The 12164-nt window shown below is 54.6% G+C and overlaps 4 protein-coding genes across 4 annotated transcripts; 3 read left to right on the top strand and 1 right to left on the bottom strand.

Annotated features, from left to right (window-relative positions):
- Positions 1–848: 848 nt before the first annotated feature.
- On the top strand, positions 849–2371 carry A1O7_07267 (3-carboxy-cis,cis-muconate cycloisomerase; the record flags this gene model as incomplete). The annotated part of the gene is made up of 3 exons (XM_007761267.1): positions 849–1051; positions 1101–1236; positions 1343–2371. 3 exons carry the CDS (start codon positions 849–851, stop codon positions 2369–2371), a joined length of 1368 nt encoding a protein of 455 aa, XP_007759457.1.
- Positions 2372–3568: 1197 nt separating this feature from the next.
- On the top strand, positions 3569–5632 carry A1O7_07266 (uncharacterized protein; the record flags this gene model as incomplete). The annotated part of the gene is made up of 3 exons (XM_007761266.1): positions 3569–3634; positions 3760–4359; positions 5315–5632. 3 exons carry the CDS (start codon positions 3569–3571, stop codon positions 5630–5632), a joined length of 984 nt encoding a protein of 327 aa, XP_007759456.1.
- A 1676-nt stretch (positions 5633–7308) lies between these two features.
- A1O7_07265 (uncharacterized protein) lies at positions 7309–8274 on the top strand (the record flags this gene model as incomplete). The annotated part of the gene is made up of 1 exon (XM_007761265.1): positions 7309–8274. One exon carries the CDS (start codon positions 7309–7311, stop codon positions 8272–8274), a length of 966 nt encoding a protein of 321 aa, XP_007759455.1.
- A 1508-nt stretch (positions 8275–9782) lies between these two features.
- A1O7_07264 (uncharacterized protein) lies at positions 9783–11881 on the bottom strand (the record flags this gene model as incomplete). Its single annotated transcript, XM_007761264.1, has 2 exons — positions 9783–11430; positions 11487–11881. The coding sequence occupies 2 exons, from the start codon at positions 11879–11881 to the stop codon at positions 9783–9785; spliced, it is 2043 nt and encodes a 680-aa protein (XP_007759454.1).
- Positions 11882–12164: the final 283 nt, after the last annotated feature.

Raw genomic sequence — 12164 nt, 5'->3', positions numbered from 1 at the left:
AGGCTCGCCGAAAGGGGTAGAAGATTTTGATCTTGATTGGATGGCAAGTGGTAAAGAGAGCGCGGACGCTCGAGGACGTTGGTGTTGCAGGAGACACGCAGAAAGTTGGATCAAAATTTGAGGCTTTGGCAACCGCGGTCGACACAGGCGGGGCACAATCTTTGCCAAGACTTTCACTTTTCGCACAACAGCAACCAAAAATACATGCCCACCCTTCAACAGCGCAGCGACCATAGACTAAGTAGAGAGAGGTTGATGAGAATGTCTCCAAGCTCTTTGCTTCAAAGACTAATCCGAAATTCGAACTGCTCATTTGACTTGAGTCGAGGTCACGTGGCACGCCACTGCGGTAGCGTCTAGATTAGGACTAGCGTCATGGCTATGTTCTGGCTTACGATTGAAGCTGTGCCGTCTCTGTCCTTGCCACCATTCCTGCTCGTACCTGCACTTCCCCTTGCCTCTAGACGCAGGATGGCGACTACTGTGAAAGAGCACAGGCACGGCAGAGCCGACACTCTGATCGAGCAACTTCATGCGTACTAGCTCTGGACATGTCGCGGTATGTGTGCCTGCGTCCCAGGAGCCAACCTCAGCAGAAAGCTGGCAGCCTCGTCGAAAAGCTCTCCCCTCACGAGGCTTATGTCGGCCCCACACCGGCATGAGCAGGCACGCACGGCACGGCAGGTCAATGTCGGTTTGCTAGTGATTAAAAAAGCCCGGGGCGTCCCAGTATCGGGAGATTCTCCGTTGATATCGGCAGAATCAAGCAAAGCCTCCCTTCCGCTACCTGTGTCTTCGACGTGGGACTCCCAGGTAGTAGCTCTCATTGTTTGCTACTCTTTCTCGACATGTCTGTGTCTGCGCTTGATTCACGCCTCTTCAGGGATCTCTTTGGCACGAAGGAGATTCGAGCTGTGTTTGACGATGAAGCGTATACTCGGCGAATGGTTGAAGTGGAGATCGCACTAGCTCTTGCGCAGTCCAAGACTGGCGTTATCCCCGTCGAAGCAGGCGAGATCCTCAAGAAGCAACTTACCAATGACCGCTTTCTGTGAGTCTCAGATCCTTGCCTGAACTCCCGGCTTATCAGACGTGCTTAGCCTCGCCTTTGACCGCCTGTCACGAGAGACTGAGATTGTAGGGTACCCAGTGCTTCCTCTCGTGCGCCAACTTGTTGAGCATGCATCAGGTGAAATGGGAAAATACATCCACTGGGGAGCGACAACCCAAGACATCGTAAGTCGCTATGGATGCCTAACGGCTTCGCAGTAACTGCGCTGAGAAGTCTCATACACATCATCAATACGTTTTGTCCACGCTCTTCTGACCCAGGTTGTTGCAGATGGACAATGCGTCCATGATCCAGATGCGTGAAGGGTTGCAGATAGTCAAGCGGCACTTGCGGGAGCTCGAGGGCATACTACGAAATCTATCGCATAAATACCGGGACACTCCTATGGCTGGCCGAACACATCTGCAGCATGCTCTACCGGCCACTTTCGGTTACAAATGCGCAGTATATCTCTCCAGCATCATCCGTCATTCTGAGCGACTGCGTGAGATTGAGAAGCGGTGTCTTCTAGTTCAGTTCGGCGGTGCTGGTGGCACTCTGGCTTCCCTGGGCTCCGACGACACAGGTCTCCGTGTCAGGGAGCAATTAGCAAGGGAACTCGGTCTCGAAAACCCCACCATCACTTGGCACGTCGCGCGGGATAACGTGGCCGAAATTATCAACTTTCTGGCCCTGGTCGGAGGATCATTGGGCAAGATCGCGTATGACCTTATCATCATGTCTTCGAACGAGCTGGGAGAGGTGTCTGAACCATTTGTGCCTCATCGCGGAGCATCTTCGACCATGCCGCAGAAGCGAAACCCGATCTCGAGTGAAGTCATATTGGCGGCCTCAAAGCTTCTGCGAGCAAATGCAGGCCTTGTGCTCGACGCGATGGTAACCGATTTCGAGCGAGCCTCCGGTCCTTGGCATTTAGAGTGGGTGGCCATATCCGAAGCGTTCGTTCTGGCTGTAGGCGCACTGCACCAAATGAACTTCGCGCTCAGTGGCCTTGTCGTCAATACTGACGCGATGATGCGAAACTTATCATCGACGAAAGGACTGATTGTTGGAGAGGCTGTTATGATGGGACTTGCTCCGTTTGTGGGTCGGCAACAGGCTCACGACATCGTGTACGAAGCCTGCAAGGAGTCGATAGAGACGCAGAAGGGATTACTTGATGTGTTAAAGACAAAGAAGGAAGTTACAAAGCATGTGCCTGAGGAAAAACTGCGAGGTCTCTGTGATCCAGTCAACTATCTCGGGGCCAGTCAGCTGATGGTAGATGATGCTGTCAAAGCTGGCACAGTTGGAGCATAGTCTTCTGGCCACATAGGCGGATCAGATCCGGACACCTTCGCAAAGCCCTGTGCATTCCAACTTCATCTAGCCCGAAAATGGTACTCAATTTCTGGGGGCGGACTCAAATCTAGGCATTTGAGTTGGCAGTGGGAGGAAGTCCCTTCGTGAAGAAGTGGGATGAATGCCTCCGCGAGTCATTCATGTCCCGCCGACACCCGCGCACGAGTCATGATTCTCACGTTCTCATTCTGCGAACGCGACTCGAGACGGTGTGCCCAATTTACAATCCTACCACTTTTTCATCAACCTGTCGGTTGCCGTGTTCGCTGCCACCAACGCGCTACGGTGGTATCATTGCCTTATCTGCGACATGAAATGCTGCGAATCGCTTGCCTACCTTCTGTTTCGTGGGCTTTCGGCACGCTCACCGAGCTGCGAGGCGCTTGCAGGTGTCCAACGCGAAGTAGGTCAATTCGTCGTCTGCGGCGAAGGCTGAGAAGTGGCTTGGTCGCAGACAATAGTCTGCTGAAGGAGGAAGGCTCGTCTCAACCCGAGGCGTACTCGAGGTAGAATACGTCGCGTCTCATTGCTGGCGCTTGGCTCAGCCAAAATGTGGCCCCTCTACCGACGGTCGCGACCTGCTGGGCCATGGTCATCACGCCGATTCCATTCCATTCGGGAGTAAGCAACGGAGCATATAGGATACGTGCTCAGTCCGCTATTTGGTTTCATTGGCTCACATCGTTTCTTATTATTCCATATCTCTTGCCATCAGCTTCACCTTTTCCAAAGATCGCACAGACAGATGCAATATGGCAGCGTATCATTGGAAACCCAACATGGTTCTACACGTCATGGAACCGCACTACGAGGAAGTCCCTTGCCAAGGGCTGCTACGGTCAACAGAAGGAGAGTGGTTGCGATGCATGCGGTCCACCACGTCCAATCGGAGAAAGCGCCGACAAGTGCAAGACTTACTTGCTACCATGGAAAACCATCGGCCAACCTGTGTCTTCGATGCCGAGCTCGATACGTTGGCTGACCTTTGCTGATGCGCCCGCCACAAGAGCGACAGAGAAGTCGTTCGGGTAGAACTGGGGGATCGCCTCGCCGAAGCCTCTTCCCTACATGCGTCTATCCAGAGGCTGGAATTCCAATTCAAAGCCTTCCGCAGAAGCCCATGTAACAAGCTCGGTGTCGACGACAACTGTCAAGATGAGCAAATCTCTCGGGAGCTGCAGAGGACGCTCGACGATGCTTCCCACCAAGACCAACAGATTCGTGAGCTTGAAACAGACCTCGCAAGCGAAAAGAGCAAAACGATGCTGGTGAACGCAACGGCGGAGGACGTTCAAAACAAGGATCGAATGTCGGCGAACCGTATTCAGGAGCTCCAAGCCAAATAGAAGGGTTCCAAGGCGCAGTTTCAGGAACTACAGGAGAGCTTGCGACAGTCTCAAGCTGATGTCCAGCAACGGGAGGTCGGGCCCCAGGAACTGAAAGCCAAGATCGCCGATAAGGAGACTTCGAATGTAGAATTCAACCTGTCCATTGCAAACTTGCAAGCACAACTGCAGGACAACAACGTCGTGGAGACAGCGCTCCGTCTCCGAGTAGAAGAGCTTCTGCAAGCCATGTCCACAACCGAAGCACAAGCAAGAAACTTCCAGCAATCCAACATCACTCTCCGGGAACATCTGCAGACCACGGAGCAGAACCTGTCAGTGCAGATCCAGGTGCTCGCAACTCTGCATGAGCAGCATCTGACAGCCACCAAAGAGCTTACAGCAACAAGAAGCGAGCTGGAACGACATCGCAATCAATTGGACGAAGCAACCGCTACAACGAACAATCTTCAGCTCGCCAATGCAGCCTTGCAGACGCAGCTGGAAAGGGAAAGAGCCCGCACGGAGCTCGAAGCCAGCAAACGATGGAAGGCGCGCCTAAGAGACTTGGCCCACAAACATTCTGCATCTTCTCTACAACGACCTGGAGAGACCTCAACCGTACAGGATGATACCACTATCTTTGCTGCTCCATGAGCCTCCGTTCTCTGTATCAGTCGTGCCAACTCAGCGAAGGTATCCGACTGCTTTTGCGACCTTGGATGCGCGTCTCCCGTCCACTTTTATTTCACGCAAAAGATACGAATCACCTATCGCCAATCCATCCAGCGTCTTGCATCTCTCGGGCTATCTTTGGATTCGATAGTTTGGAGCGGGAATTGGGTAAGAAGGACACGGAGACTAGCTCTCGATTTGTCGTGGGCATGCAGCCACAAGCCGGGACTAGGTCCCTTTGTCCATGTCTCAATTGTCTCGCCGGCAAGGAACCTGCCCGAGCAAAATGCCACTACATTCCAACTCAGCGGCATGAATCTCACCAGCTCTTCTTAGAAACAGGTCCCCGGTGCTCGGTTGTTTAAGTAAACTGGTTTCAGCTCCCGGAGACAAGTGATCTTTCATTGCCAGAATCAGTGTCTGAGATGTTTCTTTCACCTGTGGCTCTCCTAGAAATATCCTCCTTGTCTTTTGCTGAACATGTGTTAGATGGGCTTCGCAAGTCCCTTCTCGCCATGAATCAACTGCCTGGCTCTGCCGCCTGCTATCTTTCCTATATAAAGGACTTCAACTAACCGGGTCATTCAGTAGATCCATGCACCATACACCGAGCATTGATACTAACGGACACAATAATCAATTCCCGGAACAGCAACCCACAGTAACAGCCGCCCACATCTACAACTTCTTCACTGCGCTCCAATCCATTCTCGATCCCTCGATTCACCGCCCCTAGCACTAGCATCATGTCCACCAATCCCTACCGCTGGTTCCCGATGTGGTCTTTCATATCACGGATGAAGGGCGGAATGAAATCGTGTGCATCGGCCGGGTCCCCAACAAAATGAAAGGACGATGCAGATGGGCGATTGGCTCTCATTTCCCAGACCATCCGGCCCAGGTGCGCGAAGTCCTCGAAGCCATGCAATCAATGACCCCGAACAAGATCACGAATGAGCAGGTTGAGCGACTTGCCGGGCTGTGTCTCTGCCACCGCCACGGACACCAACTCGGCACAGCTAAGAATGAGCTGCAGAACCGGCTCCGATATGCAGTTCTCGACCATGATCAAGTTGTCCATGATCGTGCCAGTAGATATTCCGTGGTTTTTGGCGTCGATGAAGGAAAGGAGGATGAGTCGACCAGCTCGAGGTGGGGATGGGCGACCTGGGCCTGGAAGGTGCTGGCGAGCGGAATTTTGGGGGACGGGAGTCAATAGGAGCGAGACTTGGGTGTTCGGTTCAACGGGTTCGCGAGGCAAGACGGTGCTTCAGAGACTAAAGACGTAATGAGAGCCGTGAACCTTCAACAATCAGTTCCCAGCGCCTAGCGCTAAGGCCTCCGATCATCGTCCCACATGGGGGACGTCGGGCTGCACAAACTTTCTTCAATGAAGCAGCGGATGTGGTTCCATCTCGCACTCTGTCATGTGATTAGATAGGACACATAGAATTACTTCAAGAGAGAACGGGGTTGTTGTCAGATCCTGAAGACCAAGCCTTCGTTGCCACAGCCATCAAGTTCCGACATCTCGTGCACTAACCCAGACCGAACCCTGATGCAGTGAACAGTAGATGCGTCCAGGAATCAACCAAGAAGAGAGATACAGTACCCTCGTTCTTGCAGCCGCAACATCAAGCCGGTCGGACCCGGGCGAGTAGCCAGTGCGCATGCTCTCGTCTCGGCGACAATATCCAATGCCGGGTATTTGTCAGGGCGAAACGCCCATGCTACCACAGGCAATCTCTGTAGAAAGCAGCATATCTCATTGCGAGTTCCGAGCTTGGCAAGGGAATGGAGAAAACTTTGGTCCATCAGACGCGTGGACGCAAGGGAGTCCCCGTCCAATGCTTCCCGTTGCGTTCTGATTCGAGGCAGAGATAGATAGAAGCAGTGACAAACAATTACACATCTCCCTGCGGTCAACAATCCTTCTGCTCTGCGTATGCGAGTGAAGCCATGTCTGAAACTGCGGCACTCACTGTGTCCCTACTCCGTATTCTGCGCAGCGGTCCGAGCAGACCAATAACAGTGCACCGGCACCGCCCCCCAGAACACAACGTTCGGTCCCACTAGCAGAGCACCGACACCTTCGAGGGCGGCCTCTAGTGGGCACTAGGGTAGCGTTTGAGGGGGCCTTACCCAGCCCGTGCCTGCCCCGCCAGCAACGCCAGGCTTACTGCGGGTAGTTTCGTCGCTGCCTTCGCTGCCTAACTTTACTGGCTCCGTCCTGGCCGCTAATCTGTTTAGGTGCTCCCTTGCGGTGTCACTCAACTTCGCTTCTCGCAGCGAAGCTTTTTCCGACACGAAATACGAAGCACGAAGCACGCAGTACGGCAGACGATGCCTGCCCGGACACTCACCAGGAGGCTTGTTCATGATCTGTGAGTCCCAAAATAATACATACCCTGCACACAGCACCCCAGTATCTCAACACGTTCGTACCCACAATGAGATCCGCTCACCACGCTGTCGGATCTGAATTGTTCTGCCTGCTCGCACTCGGACTCTGGACCACATACAGACCTCAGGCACTCCGTATGCCGCTTGAAACGTCGTTGGATGGCGCAGCACATCACAGCACAGCAGCAGTGTTCGCTATTGCGATTACAATCAAACAACCAACGAGGCTGTGGTTGGCTTTTCCAATTCCTTTCTGGTGTTGTTATGGGTCAGGTTCGGCCAGGGGTCATACAACCCGTTTACCTTGATATGGGTTGTTCAAAGTATATAGCATGGTACTTCGTCCCTCTCCGTTCCATTCCATCCATCAGTTGATACCAGCTTGCAACCACATTCACTACAATTCCAGCTTCAGCAGCCGTCAGTTCTTCTCCTTGTGTTCTCTCATCTCCACCCGATCGTTCCCGTACAACGACCTCTCCCTCACCCACAATGGCAAACTCCACCACATTCGACAGCGCGGATTGCACGCTAGCCACATGCTCGGTCAAAGAGTACGGTCAAATCCAATACATCCCCAACCTCGCCGGCAACGTCATCTACGCTGGCATCTTCGGCGTGCTCCTCTTCTCCCAGCTCTTCCTCGGCATCCGCCACAAAACATGGGGCTACCTCGTCGGGATGCTGTGTGGTCTCGCGCTCGAAATCGTCGGCTACATTGGCCGCATCATGCTGCATGACAACATCTTCGACAAGAACTCCTTCATCATCTACCTGATCGGTCTAACCATCGGACCTGCGTTCCTCACGGCCGCCATCTACCTGTGCCTCGGCCGGATCATCACCCTCTACGCCATCGAGCTCAGCCTCCTCTCCCCCAGAGCCATTACGCTCATCTTCGTGTTCTGCGACTTCGTCTCGCTGCTCCTTCAGGCCGCCGGCGGCGCCATCGCCTCCACATCCGACACCGAGGCCGACAACCAAGTGGGCATAAACGTCATGATTGCGGGTTTGGCTTCACAAGTTGTGTCGCTGGTCATCTTCATTGCCATCTGCGCACACTTTGGCTGGAAGGTGCTCAAGAACCCGATTAAGCTGGACCCGCAGTTCACCACACTCCGCAACTCCCGCCGCTTCAAGGGCATGCTGATCGCCATTGCGGTCGCGGTACTCACGATCTTAGTAAGATCCGTCTACCGGCTTGCGGAGCTGCAGCAGGGATTTGACGGCAAGCTCGCCAACAATGAACTCGAGTTCATGATCCTGGAGGGCCCCATGATCTTTGTGGCCGTCGGCCTGCTCACCGCCTACCATCCCGGCTGGGTGATTGGAGCGAAGTTGTGGGTCGAGGCCGGGTTCCACCTGCGCACGAAGAAGAGTGTGCAAATGTACAAGGAGGTCGATACGGGGAGCCAAGAGGGCTTCGTCATGGAGCAGCGGCCAGCAAGTATGGTGTGATTGCCGCATGACCTCGGACCGAAGGTCTAGATGAAGGCGAGGCGGCTTTTCAGGGCAGGAAGCATTTTGGAACGGAGTTGGGATGGGAAAACATAGGCTGGGAACAACGAGCAGAGAGGGAAGGGATTGGGAAGACACGGTTGATGACTCGGCACGTACGCATGCAGGCATTGTATCATATTCACGTGCATGGCCATGGATATGTTGATATACCCAAAATAGAGTTAGATTCACACACACCGCGAGATTACACAGCCAGCAAGCGACAACCGAATTATATACATATCTGCCTCAATATCAATGATGACACCCTCCGCCTTGTGATGAAACATTGGTGGTCCTTATCCATCCTTCCCCCTACGGCTCAGATGAGGCGAGATGGACACTGGACCGTGAGCTTGTCTGCACCAACAGCACAGGACAGTCCACAGGTGAACATTGATTTATTTATGGTGGTCGCATGACAGACATCGACATGGACAAGAAAGGTGATAGCAAGGGTTAGCCCGACAGTGGTGAATGTTGGTCGATATCGGTATCCATGGTACGGAGTATTCAGCCCGACTGTGGCCACAGCCTTGGTAAGCAGCTTCGCACAGCAGCTTGTCGCTTTTGCCCAGGTAATTTCTAGTATGTATCCTCGAGATGCTCGTATCATGCATGTCTCTTGGCCCGAACCTGGAACTTGGTTCAGCCTCAGCCTCCGCGTGAGCCGTGAGCTGCCCGGTGCCGGAAAGTCTGGTCTGCTTTATGTAATTACTACGTCTTGATCAAGAACGTGACAGCCATTCTAGCCAACTACGGAGTACCTCTCTGTAAATGTCGATATTTATCGTACAAGAAATTTAAGCCATCAAAGCGAGAACCTTGAGGGCATGCAGTCAGCGTGTTCTTCGCCAACACGGGCTTGATACCACCGCAAGGGACGCCCCGTCCTCGGATGAACAAGCACAAGCACAAGCACAAGCACGTCAGGCCAGCGTCCGAGTCAGCCACATCAAAAGCGTGGACGAGTTTGTTGCAGGACATGGAAAAGGGCGCTGCAAGTCAAGGTTCAGACTCTGATCGTGGAGAAGGTTAAATGGTCGATCCGCATTCGAGAAGTATGGTCCCTCCCTCTGGGGCTCCGGCTGATGAAATCAAACTCTGTGCAGCCTCGTGGCCACCACCCACCGCAGGACAAGACTTGGTTCACAGTACTCGGACGGTCGAACGGCGTGGAAGGGGACTTTATGGCGATCCGATGAATCTCAAGGTACTAGTATTTCATGTTCACTGCGCGCCATGCGCTACTCGATATCCTTACTTCTAGAGGTTCTCATATCAAGCAGTTTTCAACACTTTGGATAATTTCCCCTCAGCTCATTCATCATTCATCTCATCCCTGTCTCAACTCGCGTTGCTACCGTTCAATCACACTACAGAGACGTAATGTCCGCCACTGAGGAGGGACGTCGTCAACACCTTAGCCATCCTCCCTTCCCTCCCCTCGCCGCCTACCACTCAAGCTACGTCGCCGTCTTCAACACCTTAGCCAACTTGCCCTCCAGCTCCTCGCCCAAAGGCAACTCCATCAAATTCATGTACTGCTGGCTCCCATGCATATCATTCTCCAGGAAACCCCCCGAAGCACACATCCGACCATTCCTCTTCCTCGGGAACGTGGCCTTGAACGCCAGCGCCTGATCAAAGAAGCCGCACCACACCATCTCGTCGACTCTCAAACCGTACAGCGTGGCAACCACCTCGGTGGTAAGAATCCCCGAAGCCTTGACCAGCTCATACACCTCCGGCATCGAGAATAAGATGTCCACCGTGATCTCGTAAGGGCCTGAATTTTTGGACCGCACGACGGGCGCAATGTCCGCTAGGAAGCGAGGATTCTCCGGGATCGGCGCCAGTTCGAACATGCCCGGCTTGTAGTCTTTCTTCGCGCTACCGTTCGTGGACGACGCGGCGTCTTCGGCTGCCGCCGCTGGCTCGGCCTCGCCTTTGCCCACGCTCACTGTGGTCCAGTGGAACAGGGGCTTGCCGTCGACCGTGTTGGCGATACCCGCCTCGTGGGATTCGGCTGCCACGGCGCCCTCCTCGCCCTCGGCCAGCGAGAGCAGATGGTAGACCGAAAACTCGGTGCAGGGTCCCGTCTCGATCTCGTTCTTGCCTCCCAGCCCGAACCCGAAGTTTCCGGACGTGGCTTTCTGGCCCTGGTAGGGGGCGTGGATGCATCCGATGCGCGCCGACGCGCAGATACTCGTCGCCACGTGCTGGGACTCCGCCACGGCCTCGCCCACGACGAAAATGCCCTTGCTGCCGGAGTATGGGCGACCTTCGCCCGTCCAATTCTCGTCACGGCCGTAGACGTGGAACTCGAGGTCCCATTTCTCGGTGATGTGCTTGTGCTGGAACGTCACATATTCTTTGATCCGCGCGATGACCTTGTCCAGCTGGCCGACGAGGATGGGGTCGATGAAGGAGCCCATGAAAACCGTGCGATAGCCCCTGAGCCGCCCGCCTTCGAGCTTCACCGTGTATCGTTCGCCTTGGTCGTAGTAGGCCTCGAACGTGGCGCCGCGTACACGGATTGTCCTTTCGTCGACGAGCTGCTCGTACGTTGTCTTGGTCAGGTCCATGTACCCGCCCGGGCCGTGGAGGATGTCCGGTCTGCTCTTCTCGTACAGCGTGTGGGCCGCGACGCTGAGCGGGACGCAAGCGGCCTGCGGATCCAGGGGGATGATGTCAAACGAGTTGTCGTCGTAAAGGTACGCCGAGGCAGCCTGGCTCTTGGGCCGGGCACACGAGCCTCCGCATTCCAGGATCTTGCCCATATGCACGAACGCGCCGAGAGTTTCCTTGGACAGCGATTTCAGGTCTGTGGAAGTCCCCTTCAGCGCGTGATACGCCGCGAATGCGATGTATGGAGCAGGATCGTACGCCCGGCCCACGACCATGATGTCGAAATCCGGGTTCGCGACCATCGCCTGCAAGATGGGTTCGGGACCCATTTGAGCGACGATTCTCGGGGTGGCGTCGATGTCCTCCTGCGTCAGCGCCGGGACACACGGTCCACAACCGACGACATGGCCTGCTTGGAGCCTCTTGGAGACCCGATCATGCGCGACGGTCGAGTACACGGACACAACCTTGAGTTTATAGGATCTGGTGGTACCACATCAGTGCTTGCCCGTTTTGGCTGGTGTGAGCTAGAGACTCACTTGTTTTCAGGCAGTTCTGCCAGTTCTCGGATGATATCCACCATTAGGTCGACATGCTCGTCGCTGCCGTCGCCGCCCGCAGAAGAGAACATCAACGGGACTTTGTACTTGGTGACGAGCTTGAGGAGTTTGCCCAAGTCGCGCACGTAGTGGCCTCTCGGCGCGGCTGTGATGCCCAGGGCCAATCTCGATGGCCCTGAATCTGTTGAACCGGCATCGAGAATGATGGCAGTGGGAGTGGGCACACTCGCCAGACCCTCCAACTCTGCAACGACCTGGGATTCAACGAAGCCGTATCCCAGGTTTCCGACGGGAGTGACAATCTGACAAAGGCGGCCTGGCTCAGGAGCTGCGGACACCCCGTTTTGGGCGTCCCCGTCGATATACGGGGCCATATTCGATTGGTGTTGTTTTGTCAAGGGCGGAAGTAGTAGGAGATGTCCTCAAGGCTGGGTTCGTGGTTAACAACTCTCCAAGGCACAAGGCAAGACGTTCATGCAGCATCAATCCGTCTTCTTTAAAAGGAATAGATGATCCCGTCCCTGCATCCCGGCGCCGGACAATGATGCCTTCGGGGCCGTCGCTTGAGACTGTACAGTCGAGAACTGTGCTTGGCCAGGGTATCCCATTCGTATACTCCATACTATGGGTGTCCCGCATCGCATAAGTTTGAGCCGT

Source organism: Cladophialophora yegresii, assembly GCF_000585515.1.
Source record: "Cladophialophora yegresii CBS 114405 chromosome Unknown aczIN-supercont1.5, whole genome shotgun sequence".
Taxonomy (NCBI): domain Eukaryota; kingdom Fungi; phylum Ascomycota; class Eurotiomycetes; order Chaetothyriales; family Herpotrichiellaceae; genus Cladophialophora; species Cladophialophora yegresii.
The sequence above is the reverse complement of the archived record's forward strand: the minus strand, read 5'-3'. Positions and strand labels throughout refer to the sequence as shown.